This window comes from Oncorhynchus kisutch, linkage group LG17, assembly GCF_002021735.2.
Source record: "Oncorhynchus kisutch isolate 150728-3 linkage group LG17, Okis_V2, whole genome shotgun sequence".
NCBI lineage: Eukaryota > Metazoa > Chordata > Actinopteri > Salmoniformes > Salmonidae > Oncorhynchus > Oncorhynchus kisutch.
In genome coordinates, this window is record NC_034190.2 from 16,086,505 (window position 1) to 16,108,720 (window position 22,216).

At 44.0% G+C, this 22,216-nt stretch overlaps 2 protein-coding genes across 3 annotated transcripts; both read left to right on the top strand.

Annotated features, from left to right (window-relative positions):
- The first annotated feature begins 311 nt into the window (after window positions 1-311).
- LOC109907238 (ubiquilin-4) lies at window positions 312-12,338 on the top strand. The gene is made up of 11 exons (XM_020505095.2): window positions 312-526; window positions 1,765-1,916; window positions 3,687-3,841; window positions 3,972-4,234; window positions 4,583-4,741; window positions 5,031-5,247; window positions 5,476-5,615; window positions 7,114-7,197; window positions 7,356-7,471; window positions 9,990-10,203; window positions 10,718-12,338. Exons 1-11 carry the CDS (start codon window positions 383-385, stop codon window positions 10,868-10,870), a joined length of 1,797 nt encoding a protein of 598 aa, XP_020360684.1. The 5' UTR covers window positions 312-382; the 3' UTR covers window positions 10,871-12,338.
- A 682-nt stretch (window positions 12,339-13,020) lies between these two features.
- LOC109908472 (ras-related protein Rab-25-like) lies at window positions 13,021-16,674 on the top strand. 2 transcript variants are annotated; one of them, XM_020507123.2, is made up of 6 exons: window positions 13,021-13,136; window positions 13,287-13,385; window positions 14,175-14,370; window positions 14,622-14,815; window positions 15,324-15,404; window positions 15,564-16,674. In XM_020507123.2, the coding sequence occupies exons 2-6, from the start codon at window positions 13,352-13,354 to the stop codon at window positions 15,689-15,691; spliced, it is 633 nt and encodes a 210-aa protein (XP_020362712.1). In that variant the 5' UTR covers window positions 13,021-13,136; window positions 13,287-13,351; the 3' UTR covers window positions 15,692-16,674. The 2 variants fall into 2 exon arrangements, with proteins under 2 accessions (XP_020362712.1, XP_020362711.1); XM_020507122.2 differs by having other exon boundaries at window positions 13,084-13,385.
- The last annotated feature ends 5,542 nt before the right edge of the window (window positions 16,675-22,216 follow it).

Genomic DNA, 22,216 nt, shown 5'->3' on the forward strand with positions numbered 1-22,216 from the left:
AACGTTTTTTTTGTTTTGCCCATAGGTTTTGTAATGTTCGAGTCACTCAAATAGCACGTCAGCTAACGTTTTTTTTTTGCCCATAGGTTTTGTAATGTTCGAGTCACTCAAATAGCACGACTACACATTAGACATGGCAACATTTATAGAAAATTAGCTTTACAAATGTGTAGAATTGTAGGAAATAAGCTTTAAACCTGCTAATTGTTATCTCAGGGTGTGAACAGTGTGTAATGAACAGTGCTTGTGCACAAAGAAATAGACGTGACGCGGGCCTTCAATAGATCATTGATATGAGTAAACTTTTCTGGATAGGAAGTAATTACCCATATTGATCCGGAAGTGGACACCAAATCTGAACGATTCCATCGGAGGAGTAAAGATGGCGGACAACGGCGGCGCAGATCCTGTTAATAACAACAATGATACAACTGTTGGTTTGGAGGGAACTATTATCAAGGTCACAGTCAAAACCCCAAAAGACAAGGAGGAAATCGCCATCTCGGAAGATGCCTCTGTCACTCAGGTTCGTTGATTTTGTGAACCAGCAATAGCTGGCTAGCGAGCGGCAACTTGCTGCTATGCTACATCATCATGCCCCTGCCCACTTGCCTTGCTTGATTAGCTTGTGTGTGTAAGCATGTTGCGAGCTAGCTAGCGAACTAACATTTCAGAATCGGCAAGTTTAGCGATATTTAAAGCTAGCTATTGACTTGACACGCCATTCACACGCGTTGTTCTATAGCTAGCTAGTTAATACGGCTCACAACTATTCCTCGCTCCGTATTGAAAACAGTTGAACAGTGTATGTTCCCTAATTAGCGAATTTAGCTAACCGGCTTGCTAGTAAGGAATTCCCTGATTACACAGTCAGTAAAATGTGTCGCGTGACTTCTGTATGTTAGTCATGGCAACAAAAACATATAATCAGCTTCTAGGTAAGTAGCTAACATTAGGTAAATTGCTAACGTTTGGCTAATTTGGTTGACTACGTGCTAACCAGTATGCTAGCCAGCTAGTTTCTTAATCTTAGCTGTTTCTCCAGGACATTTGCGCTAACTAAGTAGGTCGTATAGAAACAGTATTCTTCTTCAGAATGTAACCGCACCTCATTGTTCTGAATGTCAGTTACTGGACTGTAGGTTGTTGTTCATGTGAATCTCCTCTCCCAATGAATGATACACTGGTCCCATGTTGCACTTTAAGTTGTTTTGTTATGAATCTGTCAGCAAATGCCACTTCTTCCTGTCCCTCCAGTCCTGGTTGGTACCCTGAAAAGCTAAATAGCCTACAGCTTATCCTGTTTAATGTGCCTCTCATATGTGTAGTATTTTTGTAGTTAGTTGTAGACTGGGGCCAGGTGTTGAATCACAGTGTAGTCTTGTATTCAGAGGAATGTGTATGCTTGCTGTTTCACAGTTGGATTCAGTTCTTTTAATATTAAGCTTCTTCCATTGTGAAAAGCACAACACCAAGAATGAGGTGGTATTTGTGATCAGGTAGTAGGATTCCTATAATAGTTTAAGCAATGAGGATTTACTCAAACAAGGCTTTAGAATTCAAATCTGCTTAGTAGAGCTAATTGTTTCTTTACTCGATTTCTCCCTTTTCTTCTGCCTCTTTCTCTTGCTGTCCATCCATATCTATCTGTCTCTCTCATTTTAAGGGACTTGATTGACATGGGAAACATATGTTTACATGACCAAAGCAAGTGAAATAGATAATAAATAAAAGTGAAATAAACAAACAATGACCTCCTTCCAGTTTAAAGAGGAGATCTCACGGAGATTCAAAGCCAAGCAGGATCAGTTGGTTCTGATCTTTGCAGGGAAGATACTGAAAGACGGGGACTCTCTCAACCAGCACGGCATCAAGGATGGCCTGACAGTCCATCTGGTCATAAAGACCGCACACAAGTAAGATGGTGCAACTTCTCAAAGCAGCATGAACATTGTGTGTTTCAGTAGGATATGTCAGTGGCATTTTGAGGAAGTGAATAAGCTATACAGTATCAGTCAAAAGTTTGGACACCTACTCATTCAAGGGTTTTTCTTTATTTTTTATATTTTCTACATTGTATAATACTAGTTAAGACATCAAAGATATGAAATAACACACATGGAATCATGTAGTAACCAAAGAAGTGTTAAACAAATTAAAGTATATTTTATATTGGAGTTTCTTCAAATAGCCACCCTTTGCCTTGATGACCGCTTTGTACGCTCTTGGCATTCACTCAACCAGCTTCACCTGGAATGCTTTTCCAACAGTCTTGAAGGAATTCCCACATATGCTGAGCACTTGTTGGCTGCTTTTCCTTCACTCTGCGGTCCAGCTCATCCCAAAACATTGCAAATGGGTTGAGGTCGTGTGATTGTGGAGGCCAGGTAATCTGATGCAGCACTCCATCACTCTCCTTCTTGGTCAAATAGCCCTTACATAGCCTGGAGGTGTGTCATTGTTCTGTTGAAAACAAATGATAGTCCCGCTAAGCGCAAATCAGATGGAATGGTGTATCGCTGCAGAATGCTGTGGTAGCCATGCTGGTTAAGTGTGCCTTGAATTCTAAATAAGTCCGACAGTGTCACCAGCAAAGCACCCCCACACAATCACACCTCTATGCTTCACGGTGGGAACCACGCCGACTCTGCGTCTCAAAAAGAAATGGCGGTTGGAACCAAAGATCTCAAATTTGGACTCATCAGACCAAAGGACAGATTTCCGCCAGTCTAATGTCTATTGCTCGTGTTTCTTGGCCCATGCAAGTCTCTTCTTCTTATTGGTGTCCTTTAGTAGTGGTTTCTTTGCAGCGATTTGACCATGAAGGCCTGATTCACACAGTCTCCTCTGAACAGTTGATGTTGAGATGTGTCTGTTACTTGAATGCTGTGAAACATTTATTTGGGCTGCAATTTCTGAGACTGGTAACTCTAATGAACTTATCCTCTGCAGCAGAGGTAACTCTGGGTCTTCCTTTCCTGTGGTGGTCCTCGTGGAAGTCAGATTCATCATAGTGCTTGATGGTTTTTGCGACTGCACTTGAAGAAACTTTCACAGTTCTTGAAATGTTCTGTGTTGACTGACCTTCATGTCTTAAAGTAAATATGGACTGTCGCACAGCTGTTATTTGAAATACATTCCAGGTGACCACCTCATGAAGCTGGTTGAGAGAATACCAAGAGTGTGCAAAGCTGTCATCAAGGCAAAGTGTGGCTGCTTTTTTGGTTACTACATGATTCCATATATGTTATTTCATAGTGTTGATGGCTTCACTATTATTGTACATTGTAGAAAATAGTTTTAAAAAATTCAGAAAAACCCTTGAGTAGTCGTGTCAACTTTTGACTGGTACTGTATGTAGTGGAGTTTAGATTGACTCAGGCCATATGCTTATTACTCCACAGCTTGAAGTGTCTCCACTTGCGCAATTGGTTAGTACGTATTGAAGCGGGCGGTCATGTGGGTTTCCAAACAAGAGTATCACTTGTTGGAGCCGTGGTACAAACAGGGATAGCGAGGGAAGTTATACGGTTATAAGCACAGTGAAGCCATTTACATATACAATATATGGGCTGAATCCATGTGTGTGTGAGCTGGCCTGCATGTATTTCAATGGAAGATTTGTAGGCAGATACCAAGTGGATGTGAATATTTAAACATAACTGATCAATGCATTGTCCCTCCAGGGCAGGAGATGGCGCTAGTTCCTCTTCCTCTGTCACCACCCAGGTGGGCAGCAGTAGTGGCAACTCCTCTGGCCCCAGTTCTGCAGCCCACCCTTCTACTGTAGGGTCCACTGGAGGCCCTGCCTCGGCACCCCCACAGACTCCCAACATACTGAGTGAGTTTACTAGGCTAAATACACACACTTACCTATCCACCCCCTCACACACCCAACAGTTTATACAGAAAGACAACCATCATCATTATCATCACCGCTTCCTGATCATACCCCTCTCCCTCCCTCCTAGCCGGGTTCGGTGGCTTGTCCAGCCTGAGCAGCATGGGCATGGGCTCCGCTAACTTCATGGAGCTGCAGCAGCAGATGCAGAGCCAGCTGATGTCTAACCCGGAGATGCTGTCCCAGATCATGGAGAACCCCCTGGTGCAGAACATGATGTCCAACCCAGACCTGATGAGGCAGATGATCGTGGCCAACCCCCAGATGCAGCAGCTGATGGAGCGCAACCCCGAGATCTCCCACATGCTCAACAACCCAGAGCTTATGAGACAGGTAAGGGGGTTTGGCCAGAGTTTACTGTGTCACAGACAGCTTGGGATTGGCTGGGGTGTACACAGAAGTTGGCCTTGGTTAGTAAGGTGTAGGGGCATGTGGCAGGTGCTGTTTTTGCTATCATTATTTTTGAACTGGGGGAAGTCGACTGCTTTGAGTGGCTGATCTTTGTTTAGCTGCATTCTAAGTTGTATAAAGAAATAGTCTTAGGGGTGGTTTCTCGAACACAGATGAAACACCCTAGCTTTCTTCAGTCCCTATACCCCAGAATCTAGTCTAGCTATCAATATTGTCCTCTTTCATAACATCACAAATCCTTAAAACCCCTTCCTGTTCCCTTCTCCTCAGACCATGGAGCTGGCCAGGAACCCTGCCATGATGCAGGAAATGATGCGTAACCAGGACCGGGCGCTTAGCAACCTGGAGAGCATCCCCGGAGGCTACAATGCCCTGCGCAGGATGTACACAGACATCCAGGAGCCCATGTTCAGCGCCGCACGAGACCAGGTACCCATTATGGCACTAACTGAAGTTATTCCTCTTGGTCTCGCTAGTTCCAATCACTTTTTTAGTTCGATGGAGAGTATCCGGGGAATCCTAACTTCCACTTAAGGGAAATGTTCATCAATTGACATCATTGCTGAAGAAGTACAAATTCGGCTTAAGTGGAAGTAAGGATTCACTCATGGAGCTATTTTGGTCTCATAAACTAACTCTCAGCTATCCCATGGAGAGTGCTGAACAGAAACCGGTATTAAACAGGTTGTTAATGACTTATCTCTCTCCTCTCTCCCAGTTTGGAAACAACCCTTTCTCAGCCCTGGGGGGCAACTCTGACGGGGGGGTGCAGCCATCGAGGACAGAGAACCGGGAGCCCCTGCCCAACCCCTGGGGTTCAACTAACCCCTCTGAGGTTGGAGGGAGCACGGGCACCACAGGCTCATCTGCCACTGGCAGCACCACCCCCAATGTGTCCAACCCTCTAGGCGTCAACTCTGCCAGTCTGGGTAACGGTACGAGAATACATAGACTTCCTGCTTAAGAGAATACCATTCAGGAGAGCTTCTGCAATATCACGTGGATGTGAATTCCTAAATACATACATACATATAAATTTGTGATACCCATACATATATCAAGCGGGGCATTGTAAAAGTATGCATACGCACACACCTACACCCACGCACCATCAACCTCCCTCTGTGTGTGTGTGTGTGTGTGTGTGTGTGTGTGTGTCCCAGGCATGTTCAGCAGTCCGGGCATGCAGAGTCTGATGCAGCAGATCTCGGAGAACCCCCAGCTGATGCAGAACATGCTGTCTGCTCCCTACATGCGCAGTATCATGCAGTCTCTGGCCCAGAACCCAGACATGGCCTCCCAGGTCTGTAGCAGCAGAGTAGTGGGCCCTGGGGATTAGCATGGATCTGGAAGTCATTGATGTGTCTCAAATGGCACCCTATTTCCTTTATGGTGCTCTACAGGGCGCTTGTCAAAAGTAGTGCATTATAAAGTGAATAGGGTGCCATTTGGGACGAGACCAATATGAACGCAGGGGGATCTATAGGAATCAGTGGGAATGGGTTGTTTGTAATGAGAACAATAAAGCAGATCTGGGCCTTTATTCACAAAGCATGGGAGTGATGATCTAGGATCAGTTTAGCCTTTTAGACCAGGGATGAGCAACGGGCTTCCCCCCCCGAACTCTGTCGGTGTCAACTTATTGTTGAGCATTAGAATGGTAGAATATACAAGGTGCAATATTGAAATTTGGTTGTGCATCAGCAGTTGTTCTCTTGTTATCTCAGTCACCGACAGTCACTCAAATACCAATGTCAGCTAAAACATTTTAGATTTGTAAATTAGTCTAGCCAGCTATCTAAACTTGTAATCATGGTCAAATTACCGGCCGGGGGGCCCCCCCATTGAATTTGTTAGTCTCATGCTGATATCATATTCAAAACTACAAACATTTCTCTCCACCCTAATGCTAAATTAGTAGAATTGCAGTAAATTAGCTGTAAAACTGCATTGTTCTTTGCCCCATGGCAAAATGAGTGGAATTACAGAAAATGTGTCATAAAATTGCTAAATCTTCTCTCCGCCCCTGTGGCAAAATGTGTAGAATTGCAGGAAATGAAATCTAAAACTTTTTTTTTCTCCTGTCGAGGGGGCAACGAAATGTAACTTAGGGCACTCAAAAGGCTAGGGCTGTATGTGTGGGTATGAATTTGGGCCACTGAGGCCCTTCATGTTGAGTTCAGATTTTGTGGCCCCCATTCACATCAAAGTTTCCAATCCCTGTTCTAGACCATAATGAATAAGATAACGGGGGGGTGATCCTAAATCAGCAGCCCTGCTCAGAGTAGTAGTCCTTGGGAAGCTGTACGGAACAGATCCACTGCACTGGTGGATTGTATTTATCATCATTAGTCATTTAGGTCAACATTGGATCATTCAGAGATCCTCACTGAACTTCTGGAGAGAGTTTGCTGCACTGAAAGTAAAGGGGCTGAATAATTTTGCACGCCCAATTTTTCAGTTTTTGATTTGTTAAAAACGTTTGAAATATCCAATAAATGTCGTTCCACTTCATGATTGTGTCCCACTTGTTGTTGATTCTTCACAAATAAATACCGTTTTATATCTTTATGTTTGAAGCCTGAAATGTGGCAAAAGGTCGCAAAGTTCAAGGGGGCCGAATACTTTCACAAGGCACTGTATCTCCATTTTGATAGACAGACAGATGTGAGGAAGAGGGTGAACACTGGGAAAGCAGCTGGTGAACGACAGGACCCTGACCTTCTTTTTCTCACTATCCTGTTTTTCTTTATCTTGCCCCCCCCCTGCTCTGTCTTTCTCACATTCTGTGTCTCCCCCAGGTGTTGATGAATAACCCTCTGTTGGCTGGAAACCCCCAGCTGCAGGAACAGTTCAGGAGCCAGCTGCCCGTCTTCCTGCAGCAGGTACACACACACACAGCCTTATTTGCCTCAAACTGAGAGAGGGTTGAACCTGTCCCAAGGACCTGATTGGATTGCTTGAGACTGGATGGACCCTAAACAGAAGATTTGGGGATTGTTTTAGAATGTTAGTTTGATTGACAGATGTTGTTGTTGTTTAGATGCAGAACCCAGAGGCTCTTTCTGTGATGACCAACCCCCGGGCCATGCAGGCTCTCCTCCAGATACAACAGGGCCTACAGACACTGCAGACAGAGGCACCGGGACTCATGCCAAGGTACACACTGACACACACACCAGTGTTCTCCACAAGTACATAGAGTAGCCAGCCAGTCGCCCCCCCAGCCCAGCCAGTCACCCCCAGCTCCTTTTTGCCCAAAGAGGTCTATTTGGTGTCTTGACTGCTTCTGAAATACACAGCTAAATGATTCAATACTTAAATACCGCCCAGATTGGAAACATAAGTTGTGGAATTGTGTAGAAAGACATGACTTTACAATTTAAATGAACAAATTCAGTGTATTGGTAGTTGTTTTGGATATTGTCAAAGAGAGAACATCAAGCCTTTTTAACTCTTGAGATTAAAGTCTTATTTACAGTTTTACTGCAAGATATGAATTACCACAATGATTGTTCTTCAAATGATGTATTAAACCAGAACTGAAGTAAGTAGCCCATGTTATCTGGGGAAATGATTTCACGGTTTAAATTTTTCCCCAGTTTTCACTATCAAAATCAAACTTTTTTTAAAATAGAGAAACAAGCCAAATTGGATGTTGTAAGTGCACAACAATGCTTAAACCACATCGGGAGACTACATTTGAGGTCTGGGGAAAAATCTGAGAAATTTAGATTTTTGGCTATAATTACCCTTTAATTCCAGTTTGCACCTAGCGTGAGGCTGTTTAGCTATGTCTTTGTAGCACACTTGATCGTAGAGTTTGCGTAAAAAATACCCACTACATTGATGAAAATAATCATGATAGCTTTCTGCCAGGTATGCACACGCTACATTGTAGTTAAGATGTACGTGAAAAGGTTTTTTGGGAAAGCCTTTCCATCTACCAGAAGACTGTGTTTATTAGCATCATCGCTAACGGCTACGCAGTGGTGAACCATGCACCGCACATACACAAACGGGGAGTTCTCGTTGCCTCTCCAGGAAAGTTGCAGGAAATATGAAACACTGATCCATTGTGTTCGTGTCTTGTGATAATCTTGGCCAAATTCATACATGTTCAATACATTTGTTTGATTCCCTACTGAAGGTCAACAACAAACAAAAAAATATTTTGTTGAATTCCGTTTTAATACCAGGATTCCCTTAGGGCCCAAAACCTAGGAAATCCTTTGGTTTACTTGTTCCGATGTGACACCATGGACATATAACCATCTGCCGCATTTATGAATGGCAAAGAGATATAGGAGATCGACTTTATTCAGTCAGTTCGACACCTTTCATAAACGAGTCAACACTTGCTGTTCAGTTGTCAATCAACTATGCACCACGACTCCACTTGGCTGGCTACATGAAATAAATGAATGTGTCAGAAAACAATAGTTAGGCTAAGTCAAATCAAATGTATTTATATAGCCCTTCGTACATCAGCTGATATCTCAAAGTGCTGTACAGAAACCCAGCCTAAAACCCCAAACAGCAAGCAATGCAGGTGTAGAAGCACGGTGGCTAGGAAAAACTCCCTAGAAAGGCCAAAACCTAGGAAGAAACCTAGAGAGGAACCGGGCTATGTGGGGTGGCCAGTCCTCTTCTGGCTGTGCCGGGTGGAGATTATAACAGAACATGGCCAAGATGTTCAAATGTTCATAAATGATCAGCATGTTCGAATAATAAGAAGGCAGAACAGTTGAAACTGGAGCAGCAGCACGGCCAGGTGAACTGGGGACAGCAAGGAGTCATCATGTCAGGTAATCCTGGGGCATGGTCCTAGGGCTCAGGTCCTCCGAGAGAGAGAATTAGAGAACGCACACTTAGATTCACACAGGACACCGAATAGGACAGGAGAAGTACTCCAGATATAACAAACTGACCCTAGCCCCCCGACACATAAACTACTGCAGCATAAATACTGGAGGCTGAGACAGGAGGGGTCAGGAGACACTGTGGACCCATCCGAGGACACCCCCGGACAGGGCCAAACAGGAAGGATATAACCCCAGTCGTGGCTTTCGACTCATCATTACCACGTACATTACATGCGACGTGCAAGTTCACAAGCACGATGCACTCTCTCTCCCTCCATGTATATAAATTAGACAGCAACCAGATATCTGCATATAATTACGAGATGCTCATGTCACAGGCCCTAACAATTGGAGTCGTTCCGTTGACAGACGACAAGCTTGGGTCCAAAATAAGCCCATAGAAAAGCATTGGGCTAATTTTTGACGAATTCTGGTGGGAGTGAAACCTCGCTTTGCCTCTTCCTCTATGCTGCGTTACCCTGGCATCACTCTCTTTGTGACTGAACTGACAGGCACCTATCCTCTCAACAGATCGCTAGAAGATGCACATTGTTCATTCCAGTGGGAGATGGCTCGACGAACTAGCAAATTGAAACTTTTAAATTAAAATATGAAGTGGAACATGTAGCCAGTTGAAAATGAGTCTAACTGGTTGTTTGGCCGACAGCCAGCGCTTATGGAAAACAATGACACACACACACACTCTCCAGCCACACAACCTGGAGAAAGTGTTTAAAATGGGAAATAAAGAGTTGTTTGAGTAGTAGATACTCTGTTACGCAATCTCCCCCTAACCCCTTGGTCTCTCCCAGTTTGGCACCAGGTGGACTGCCAGGAGGTCTCCCTGGAGGTCTACCAGGGGGACTAGTGGGCGGATTACCAGGTGGAATACCCACAACTCCCCTGTCCACGGGAGGGGGTGTGGCTCCAGAGAACCCTGCCTCTTCGCCGAGTGCTGGGGAAAACCCAGCCCAGCAACTGATGATGCAGCAGATGCTCCAAATGTTCGCAGGAGGGAATTCCTCGGTACGTACCACACACACACACACACACACCTACCTACACCTACCTGTCTTCCCTCGTTCTGTTTTACTGTGTACTGGTTGACTGCTGTTTTGGACTCTCTCTCTACCGCACCTGCTGTCTCTAACTCTGAATGATCGGCTATGAAAAGCCAACTGACATTTACTCCTGAGGTGCTGACCTGTTGTACCCTCTACAACCACTGTGATTATTATTATCTGACCCTGTTGGTCATCTATGAACATTTGAACATCTTGGCCATGTACTCTTATAATCTCTACCTGGGACAGCCAGAAGAGGACTGGCCACCCCTCAGAGCCTGGTTCCTCTCTAGGTTTCTTCCTAGGTTCCGGCCTTAATGGGGAGTTTTTCCTAGCCACTGTGCTTCTACATCTGCATTGCTTGCTGTTTGGGGGTTTAGGCTGGGTTTCTGTACAGCACTTGGTGACATCGGCTTATGTAAAAAGGGCTTTATAAATACATTTGATTGAGAGATTTTTGACTGGTCCCCCTACAGAGCCAGACCCCAGAGGTGCAGTTCCAGCAGCAGCTGGAGCAGCTGGGCGCTATGGGCTTCATCAACCGAGAGGCCAACCTGCAGGCCCTGATCGCTACCGGAGGAGATGTCAACGCTGCCATCGAGAGACTGCTGGGCTCACAGCCCTCATAAAGACACACTCACTCAGTCACATCGATACAGACACATGCATACATACTATCCACCTCTGCAGCAAGAGGAATGCACACGCATATACATTGTCTACAGAGAACCAAGAGAGAAGAAATAAACCATCCAAAAAAGACAGACGAAACCCGGTCAGGACATGTACCATTCTAAACATCCACCGCAGTCTCCTGTCAGATCATTCCCTAACCATGGCTCCCCTATCCCCTGATTTTAGCCTCGTCCATAGAGCTCTGCTCAGCAGGACCAGACTGACCAGACAGAATTTCTTTACTCTACCAGAATCACTAATCCCTCTTTAATAAAGCTGTGTTTATTCCAGGGGTAGACCACCCTGCTCCTGGAGGGCTGCAGGCACTTCATGTTTTTGATTTAACTGACCTGGATGACCAGGCGTGTTGAGGTTAGGCAATCACTGAACTGATCAATTAGCTCAGTTGGTCATGTGTGGTGCCTAGTTGGGATAAAATCCTGCAGTACCTGCGGCACTCCAGGAACAGGGTTGCCTACCCCTGGTTTATTCAATGGGGTGGAGGGTTCGTAGTGCGGCAGATAGAAATGCATTGGCATAGAGCCGTTTATGAAACTTCATAAAGCATTCCAGGGATTTGTTTCCTGTTTATATGTTGCATTTCTAGCTGCAATGTGTTTAACCTTCCACCCTTTTGACTAAGCCCCTGATTGCAGGGTAAGGTATATGAAGACCGGGGAAGAGAATCACAAAACATAACTTTGTCAATCTCACACGGATATCAGTTAAGCCTGCCCGAAACCCTTTCTATTTATTGCTAAAATAACCCCCACACTTCCCTAAAATAAAACAAAAAGTCATTCCAGATAGGATATCTCTATCTCCACTCAGCTGTGAGTTCTTCCCTGAAGGTAGGATTGCTGTGCTTTTTTTTTGTCTTCAACAAAACATTTAACACCAACCACGCTTATCAAATGGATCGATTTGCTCAGACCCTGGCTAGTCAAATCAAATGAGTCTACCATTGGTGGTCTAGATTGACTTCACACACCGGCGTGTCACAAGATTGAGAACTGTCATAATGGTTATTAAAAAGACAGGAGTTCTGGGGAAGAAGACACAAAGACAAGACAGACAGATTTCCTTTTCATTTTATTCTGATTCATTATGTATTTTAATTTGATGTGTAAGTAGTACATATAGAATCTGTTTTGTCTCATAAAAAAAAAATCTTCCTGGAAAATGTATGAATAAAATATAATGAAAAAAATGTTTTCCATTTTTGGTATGGTGTGGCAGTGAAGTTCTAGCTTTTTGCTTTTCTGAGAATCTCAGCGTTATGGTAACCTTGGCAATGGCTTCTATAGCTGTGCTTTGTCTGTTGGCCTCAGCTTAAATCTATCACCCAATTCAACATGTTGGAACTAACCTTTAACAGTACTGTACTACTAAATAAAACAAAGTTGGTCAATAAGAACCCTCTAAGTGTGTCCATCCTGACTTGTAGGAACAATATAATTATACTAGGGCTGGGGTCTATTCCATTTGAATTCCAGGCAATTCATGAAGTACACTGAAATTCCAATGCTTTTCCATTAGGAAAATGTGGAAATGGAATTTGCTTACTTTCTGAATTGAACCAAACCCTGAATTATTCAAGTTCCATTCAGTAGTCCGCTCAATATTTTGTCTGCATTACCCAAAAGTTTGGTATCTTAATGGCGTTGCTAAAATGAAATGTCTACAATATTTACTGTCATTTTTTTATCGCCTCAAATTATGGGAAAGGGAACTTTTTAAAATGTTATTCTAAAGTGGTTCCGTTGGAATGAATGGCCACCTTTTAGATGACTTATTCTGGAATTAGTGAAACATTTTTGTCACGTTCACAGTTTAATAATACATTTACCTGGTAGCCTGGAGGCTCCTTGATATAATACTGTCATTTATCTTCCACAAATGCTAACCTGAGGGGGAACCCACAAGTGATCTTAGATCAGTGTTGTCTAAGGGAAATGTAATCCTATTTGCCGTAGCACTGGCTCACTGCCATACACTGAAGACGCACCTGTCAGACGAGGTAGGCAGACTAGATGAAGAGGGTAGAGTCTATTCTCTTGTGATGACTGGCTGTTAATGCTAGTGGTTCTACCTGTTACACCTGCTCTTACCTCACCTTTCCTCCCTCCCCCTCTGCCTCTCCCATGTGTCAGCTGAGCCACAGAGGGATCGGCAGTAGCAGGGATCGTCTAACCACAAACGAACTGCCCCTATCTACAGGTAAAGGAAGAGGAGCGTTAGCCCTAACATTTTCTCTCATTCATTTTTGCTGTTTTTCCACCCTGGCTCCTTGGGAGAGAAGATAGTAGCTTGTCTGCTGTTCTCTCTTTTTCTCTTGTTCTGTCCTCCCTGTCCTGTGATCTAATGCAGTAACAGCCCTAGGATATTGACTGAAACAGGTGGAGGATCCTGCCAGGGCTCAACACAGGCACAGTATGGGTGACGAAAGCTACAACTTTGTCTTCAAAGGTGAGTGTTTTGTTAGTCAAAAAATCTGATTCTATAAGGAAAAAAATCCCCCATTCTCTGGTTTGTGCACAAAGCCCTTGGGCTTAGCTTAGGGGTGCAAAGGTTAGAGTGTGAGAGAGCAGTTTGATCTTTGGTGGTGTTTAATATTTTTAGGGAAGAGAGGTGACAAGGAAAGCAGGAAGTAGCTTCCTGGGCATGGCAGAGAACCAATGTGACCTTTGACCTAAAAGAGGGTTATATTGACTACTGTGGCTTATTTGTATTTGTAATAGATTTTTGTCACCTTACTAACAATATGCACTTGTGGAGAATAAGGTTTAACAGTGTCAAGAGTAATTACTGTATTTTCATAGAAGTTTCCACTCGGGGCTAGACATGCACCTCTTTGACACCAAGTCTGGTGATGTTAGGTAGGGTAGTGGGTACACGTGATGTGTCAGAATGATGCTTGAGCAGGGTGAAGTGGGGTTGAGAGAAGTAACAGTTCCTTATTCTGTTTTATGTAGCAGAGAGTCATGCTACCTCCATATGTTACAGGAGGTTGGTGGAACCTTAACTGGTAAAGGCTAAAGCGGCATAGGTGGAATGGTATCAAATATATCCAACACTATGTGTCTGATGCCATTCCATTTGCTCCATTCCAGCCATTGTTATGAGCCGTCCTCCCCTCAGCAGCCTCCTGTGCTACAGTTATACCTGAAACATCTAACATTTCATTTCAAGTCATGATTCTTTTCAGAAATGCAGTATTGATATATTACACTTGATAATATGTCTGTCATCTTTTAGTGGTTCTGATTGGTGAGTCTGGTGTTGGGAAGAGCAACCTGCTGTCACGCTTCACCAAGAATGAGTTTAACCATGACAGCCGCACGACCATCGGAGTAGAGTTCAGCACTCGCACTGTTCAGCTGGATACCTTCACCATCAAGGCTCAGATCTGGGACACGGCAGGGCTGGAGAGATACAGAGCCATCACCTCAGCGTGGGTACACACACACACACACACACGCACACACACACACACACACACATACACACACTCACTCCTTGTACACAATACACACACAGGAATACAGAGATCTACAGAGCCAATCACCTCAGTATGAATAGATACACACAGATATTTGCAAACACAAACACATGTATGCAAACACACCCACCCACCAAGTGAACATATTTCTCTGAGTCGACTCGTCTGATCCTCTCTCTCTGTGTGTGTGTGTGTGTTTCCAGGTACTACAGAGGGGCGGTGGGTGCTATGCTGGTGTATGACATCACCAAGCACCTAACCTATGAGAGTGTGGAACGTTGGCTGAAAGAGCTGTACGATCACGCTGACCCTCACATCCTGGTCATGCTGGTTGGCAACAAGAGTGACCTGGAGACCCTGAGGACCGTGCCCACCTTGGAGGCCAAGGAATTTGCAGGTGATAATTTACTTAGTTAGCAGTTACTTACTAGTTACAGTAGTTTCAGTTAATCTTGGTTAACCCAGAACAGAAATCTTGGGTAATTTGGTTAAGTGCAGAATCTGTCCACGAGAGATTAGTTACCAGTTATCTACTACTTACTTACCAGTTACCAGTCAGCAGTTAGTTAGCAGTTAGTTAGCAGTTAGTTAGCAGTTAGTTAGCAGTTAGTTACCAGTTAACTTAATAGTTACTTACTAATTGCCAGGTATTTATCAGTTACCAGTTACTTAGTTACCAGTTAGACAAGTGTGGAATATGCAGTCAATGACAGTTCTAAAGTGACAGAATATTGCAACATTTTTCATATTGTTTTTTCATAGTATAGCATATACATTTCTGACAGTAATGTGAAAAATGACCAGCTTTGCACCAATGACAAGTAATTCTATGGTTGGTTCTTCATGGCACGATTGAGTATGATGTATGTGAGAATATACTCAACAAGGTATTCGGTCTCATGCAGAAAAGAAGGGCCTCTTGTTTATGGAGACGTCAGCTCTGGATTCGACCAACGTTGAAGCTGCTTTCCAGGAAGTTCTCACAGGTTCTTATTATGTTGCTCTTTGCTTCATATCTTTGTATACAAAACGTTGGACAACAGCATGTCATGTGAATCTCTATTATTCTTCTGTGTGCACCTTTCTGCCGTGCACCTTTTATGTGATGTGTGTGTTCATGACGTGAACATTTCTGTTACCCCCAGCGATCCACAAGAAGGTGGCCAGTCGAGAGGTGACCCGCGGGTCAATCAGTGCCGTGACCCTGTCCAGTGCTACTGGAACGGCTAGCGAAGTCCAGGAGGAACGTAGGACCTGCTGCAAGAACCTCTGACAGGTTCTGACTAGCTCTGACTGGTTCTTTCCGGTATTAAACAGAATCTTCCTACTCTGCCCTCATTCAGGATTAAGGGAGTCTATGTTGATGACTACAGGAGGCATAGCTGTGGGAAATAGGGGTGCTCAGGGTGCTGCAGCACACACCTGAAAATGAAAGTGCACTGGGCCTTTACTAGTATTGTATTAGAAGACCCATATAAATTCTGCCCCCCCCCCCCCCCCCCCCCCGTCTGCAAAAATATCGCAGCACCCCAACCACCGAACATCTTCCCACATCTATGACAGGAGGGCTGTCTGAACCAAAGACCAGGCAGTCCACAAGACACAGGCCACATTTACACTTTGTCAATAAATACACTATTGGTGTCACCTATATTCTCCCTGTTTTGGCGAAAGGTTGCAGACCACTTGAAAATATTTGTGTGGAAAGTTATTTTTATTTTTTATGCTTGTTACCAAATACGTCTTGTTGGGGTTTATTTGAAAGGAGGAACTGCATTATTTTTTGATATTCATCATGTGCATGTATTGTTTGTAACCAAGATGTAAAAAAGGTTTTGTGTTGACTACATGGGAACACTTGTGAAGGTTTTAACTTAATGAATAGTATGTGTGGCTCGGAGACCAAGTAGAAAAGTGACTTGCTTCATGATTTTGAAATATTGACGTTCGATATCGCAACAACTATGCACCGTATCTAATCTTTTGTAGACATGTCTTTTATGACAAAAAATGCTTAGAGATTTCTGGTTTCATTCACTATTCATTTGCTATTCTCCTGTAGAGGGCAGTGCTGTTTTCAATACATCTATGGTGTCTCCAAAATACACAGTTGAAAGTGATGTCTCCAAATCAGATCTGCTATTGATATCTAACTTTACCTCACACATACATAAGCAGTAGTTTATGAAGAGCACACACACACAGGAGTTTCAATCTTATAATAAAACGGCCCGAAATGGATGGCGTCATCTATAATTGACTCAGTCTGGGTGTGGTGCTTCTGTGAGTGTTTATGTGGGTCATGGCCTGTATCATCCTCTCAACAACAAAACACTCCCACACGCCTATACCTGTCTTTTCCCATTCACACATAGACACACACAGTTAGAGTGGACAGCAGTGCAGCCTATGTGCTTCTATAGAGATGATTGACAGGTTAGTGCTGTCACATGACAGATGAGAACCCCTGAGGTGGCTACCTGTCTGCTCCTGGGGCACATCTACAGATGACATTACTACGAAACCATTCTAATGGAGTGAGGGATTCCATCTCACACCCATAGAAAAAAGCCTAAACAAACCTAGTTTTGGATCAAGCATTTTGAGTGTGGGCATGTGAACATGTCTGTATAAAAGTATCTGTACTAGTAAAGATACTCCTTGCTGTCCCTAGTCCACCTGGCCATGCTGCTGCTCCAGTTTCAACTTCCACCTGACTGTGCTGCTGCTCCAGTTTCAACTGTTCTGCCTTATTATTATTCGACCATACTGGTCATTTATGAACATTTGAACATCTTGGCCATGTTCTGTTATAATCTCCACCCGGCACAGCTAGAAGAGGACTGGCCACCCCACATAGCCTGGTTCCTCTCTAGGTTTCTTCCTAGGTTTTGGCCTTTCTAGGGAGTTTTTCCTAGCCACCGTGCTTCTACACCTGCATTGCTTGCTGTTTGGGGTTTTAGGCTGGGTTTCTGTACAGCACTTTGAGATATCAGCTGATGTACGAAGGGCTATATAAATAAATTTGATTTGATTTGATCTGTGGCCATAGAGAATGATCGAGTCCTCTAGTGGCCAAAAGGCCATAATAGCATGGGCTGCATCATTGAGGGCTTCCATCATTTTAATGTAGTCAACTGGATGAGACTTTCAACTTCATTGGCTGATTCCTCCTGGTGACCCTATTGAAGTCATGTCCAACCAGGTCATCAGGAAGGATCGTGAAGAAGAAAATGGACTAATTGAAACTAGAGATGGCCTCAATGGCGCTGCCCATGCTGCACAGTCGCTGTAATGGCACCGATACAAAGAGGAGTCCACTATCAATCTATGGTGTGTAGCTCATCTGTGGACCATGGTTTAAATTAATTTTTTTGTAGCTCAGCCAAGGGAGTATAAATCTCCACTATTGGTGGTTAGTGACATTCATGACAGATACTGCTCTGTCTCTGTTTCGCAGATGTCTACAGAGAACCTTTACCGTGTGTGTGTGTGTGTGTGTGTCTCAACTGGAAATGATCACATAGGTTTCCTTACAATTCTTTTATAAACGCAAAATACTGAGATTTCTGCACAGGGCAGTAAATGTTTAATAATTTCCTGTGAATTATGATATTGTTATAGACAGGGGGAAAACATATGGTTTGATAATCGGGGCAGGTTGAGCTGGATCTACAGGTTGAGGAGATTGATCTTGAAGTCCGTAAATCTCAGTTTGCTTCAAATAAGGTGAGGGAGATCATGAAAAAAAATATCAAGACCTATTGCACTGTGGAGTGGGATAGGAAAGCTTACAGGCAGCATGAGATGTGTTACTCTACTGTACTCCGTGCATTTGACCGAAATCCCCAAATGCTTCCCAGATTTTCTTGTCTGACTGCGGTTTGACCCCTAGCTATGGAAAGTAAGTTGGAGAGTGGTCTTAGTGAGCGTGGGTATATGGTCATTGTGCCTAGCCTGTAAAACCATGTGTAAACCTTGGGATTCATTCATGGCGAATGGTTGAGTACCACGGAGCCTTTAAAACACCAACACTGGTCCTATGTCTCCCTGTTTCAGTTTTCATGTGAGTAGTTGCTATCCGTCCACTCCGCTCTGTGCTCGATTGGCATCTGATTAACATGAGGATTTACGATTGTCGCACCCCACCTGCGTTTTATCGCGACCGCTACGACCTCTGCATTCACCCTGATCCTTGACCGCAGAGAGCATGGACATCTCCCCAACCCCAGCGGAGAATCTATCTAACGGAATCCACCGGTACCCTGTAAAGTGATGGATGATTAAAATTATGGATGTCAATCTCTCGCTCGATCTCTTTCTCTCAATCGCTCTTTCTCTTTCTCTCTGCACTATACTGCACTATGTTGCACCTAGATCTAGGTACAAGATGTAATCTGGTGGAGACCCTTCTGGTAACTACAGTATCCACAGACAGAATGCAGCCATCAGATATCTCTCCGGCCTATCCAGCAGTGTTTACTGTAAGGTTAACCATGAAGTGTTTAGCATATTAGCTGTGTTTATGGTTCATCTGGTGTTACAGATCAGCCTAGGGACAGATCAGCCTGGCTCCTGAGGTTGGACAGGGAGTTTGTTAAATTTGTCCACCTGTCTGAAATGTTCAAAGAGGCACTCTGTGACCGATCAGGTTTCAAACTGGGTCATTGGCACTGGCATAAGACTGTTACCCTGCTGAACTCTAACTCAATCCCCATTTCACAGGCAAGGTTACTTACTCATGGTTCAACTTCAGGCCAGGGAAGCTTCGTTCTATTCCGTCCTCCTACCATCCATACCCTCCTACATATGTATGGAGAGCTGACTGGTGGTGCTAGCTCTAATCAGACATGTGTTGATCAGACTGGCTGGGATGAGGGCGAAGCATTAGGTTTACAGTCAAGGAGGTCTAAATGTTCTCCAGGGCTGTAGAGTGTGTGTGACTTTTCCTAAAATGTTGGTTCTTGTTCTGCGTCATTTTGGCTGGTGTTGTCTGAGTGTCCATTTGTGGATACATTTGATACATTTTTCGTAAAGGAAAAGCAAGTGGAAATTACACATTTCAGAAGCATTTTTAAACCTCAAATACAAGTTTTAAAAGTTCCCCTAAAACAGGGTTTTCATATTAAGAAACAGTATCTGTAGAGATTACTATAGATCTTCCACAAAATACTGCATGACTACATTCTACTGACCTCTACATGTGTAAGGAACATCAAAGGCTATCACTGTGTTGGACTATGTCATTTACAGTATACATTATATAGCCTACTATGTGTGTGTGAGCTCCCCAGGGGTGTGTGCTCAGTCCCCTCCTGTACTCCCTGTTCACCCACAACTGCATGGCCAGGCACGATTCCAACACCATCATTAAGTTTGCAGACGACACAACAGTGGTAGGCCTGATCACCGACAATGACGAGACAGCCTATAGGGAGGAGGTCAGAGACCTGGCCAGGTGGTGCCAGAAAACAACCTATCCCTCAACGTAACCAAGGCTAAGGAGATGATTGTGGAATACAGGAAAAGGAGGATCGAGCACGCCCACATTCTCATCGACGGGGCTGTAGTGGAGCAAGTTGAGAGTTTCAAGTTCCTTGGTGTCCACATAAACAACAAACTAGAATGGTCCAAACATGTCAAGACAGTCGTGAAGAGGGCACGACAAAGCTTATTCCCCCTCAAGGAACAAAAAAGATTTGGCATGGGTCCTGAGATCCTCAAAAGGTTCTACAGGAGCAACATCGAGAGCACTGGTTGCATCACTTCCTGGTACGGCAATTGCTCGGCCTCTGACAGCAAGGCACTACAGAGGGTATTGCGTACGGCTCAGTACATCACTGGGGCTAAGCTGCCTGCCATCCAGGACCTCTACACCAGGCGGTGTGAGAGGAAGGCCCTAAAAATTGTCAAAGACCCCAGCCACCCCAGTCATAGACTGTTCTCTCTACTACCGCATGGCAAGTGGTACCAGAGTGCAAAGTCTAGGACAAAAAAGCTTCTGAACAGTTTTTACCCCCAAGCCATAAGACTCCTGAACAGGTAATCAAATGGCTACCCGGACTATCTGCATTATGTGCCCCCCCCCCAAGCCCCTCTTTTACGCTGATGCTACTCTCTGTTTATCATATATACATTGTCCCTTTAACTATACATTCATGTACATACTACCTCAATTGGGCCGACCAACCAGTGCTAACGCACATTTACAAACCGGGCTATTTGCATTGTGTCCCGCCACCCACCACCTGACTACCCCTCTTTTACACTACTGCTACTCTCTGTTCATCATATATGCATAGTCACTTTTACCATGTACACACTACCTCAATCAGCCTGACTAACCGGTGTCTGTATGTAGCCTTGCTACTTTTATAGCCTCTCTACTGTCTATAGCCTGTCTTTTTACCGTTGTTTTATTTCTTTACTTACCTATTGTTCACCTAATACCTTTTTTGCACTATTGGTTAGAGCCTGTATGTAAGCATTTCACTGTAAGGTCTACACCTGTTGTATTCGGCGCACGTGACAAATAAACTTTTATTTCATTTGATTTGATTTGTGGGTGTGTGTGTGTGTGTGTGTGTGTCAAATCAAATAATATTGTCATAAACATATATTTAGCAGATTGCGGGTGTAGCGAAATTCTTGTGTATCGTGTTTACCCACATGTAATGTATCTGTGATGTGGAATCTCATTCCAAGTTCCCCCGCTGAAGATTTATCATTGGAATGTCTCCAATGTCTGTATTTGTTGAAATACATATCCCACATTTCATTGACTAACGTCATCACATAAATACATGATCCAATGGCCTGCAGATCCCCATGGTGATGTTTTTGTGGTCACCAATCAGGTGTCCTGAATGATTGTTGACGTAGCATTTCAATCCTCTCGACCAGGAGATGTAGGGTGGATCTGGATTACTATAGGAAGTACATACAGTATATGGATGGAACCTAGAAGTGACCTCTTCGAGCAGAACAGAAATCCCCAAGAATGAAAAGAAAGAAATGAAGAACTATCAAAACGAGCAATGTCAGAGTCTGGACTATATATACTGAACAAAAATATAAACTTAACATGTAAATTGTTGGTCCCATGTCTCATGAGCTGAAGTAAAAGATCCCAGAAATGTTCCATACTCATAAAAAGCTTATTTCTCTCAAATTTTGTGCACAATTTTCTTTTCCTCCCTGTAGGTGAGCATTTCTCCTTTTGCCAAGATAATCCATCCACCTGAAAAGTGTGGCATATCAAGATTAAACAGCGTGATTATTACACAGGTGCACCCTGTGCTGGGGACAATAAAAGGTCAATAAAATGTGTGGTTCTGTCAGACAAGACAATACCATGCAATTGGTATGCTGACTGCAGGAATGTCTTCCAGAGCTGTTGCCAGAGAATGTAATGTTAATGTCTCTACCATAAGCCACCTCTAACGTTGTTTTAGAGAATTTATCAGTACGACCAATAGGCCACACAACCGCAGGACACGTGTAACCACGCCAGCCCAGGACCTCCATATCTGCTTCTTCACCTGCGGGATCATCTGAAATCAGCCACCCGGACAGCTGATGAAACTGAGGAGTATTTCTGTCTGTAATAAAAGCCCTTTTGTGGTGAAAAACTTATTCTGATTAGCTGGGCCTGGCTCCCCAGTGGGTGGGCCTATTCCCTCCCTGGCACACCCACAGGCCATTGTATTATTTGGAGTGTGGCAGATCCAATACACCATTCCATTTAAATGCCACTCTCTTCCTGATTAATCTGTCCCAGGTGCCACGGAATGTGAGA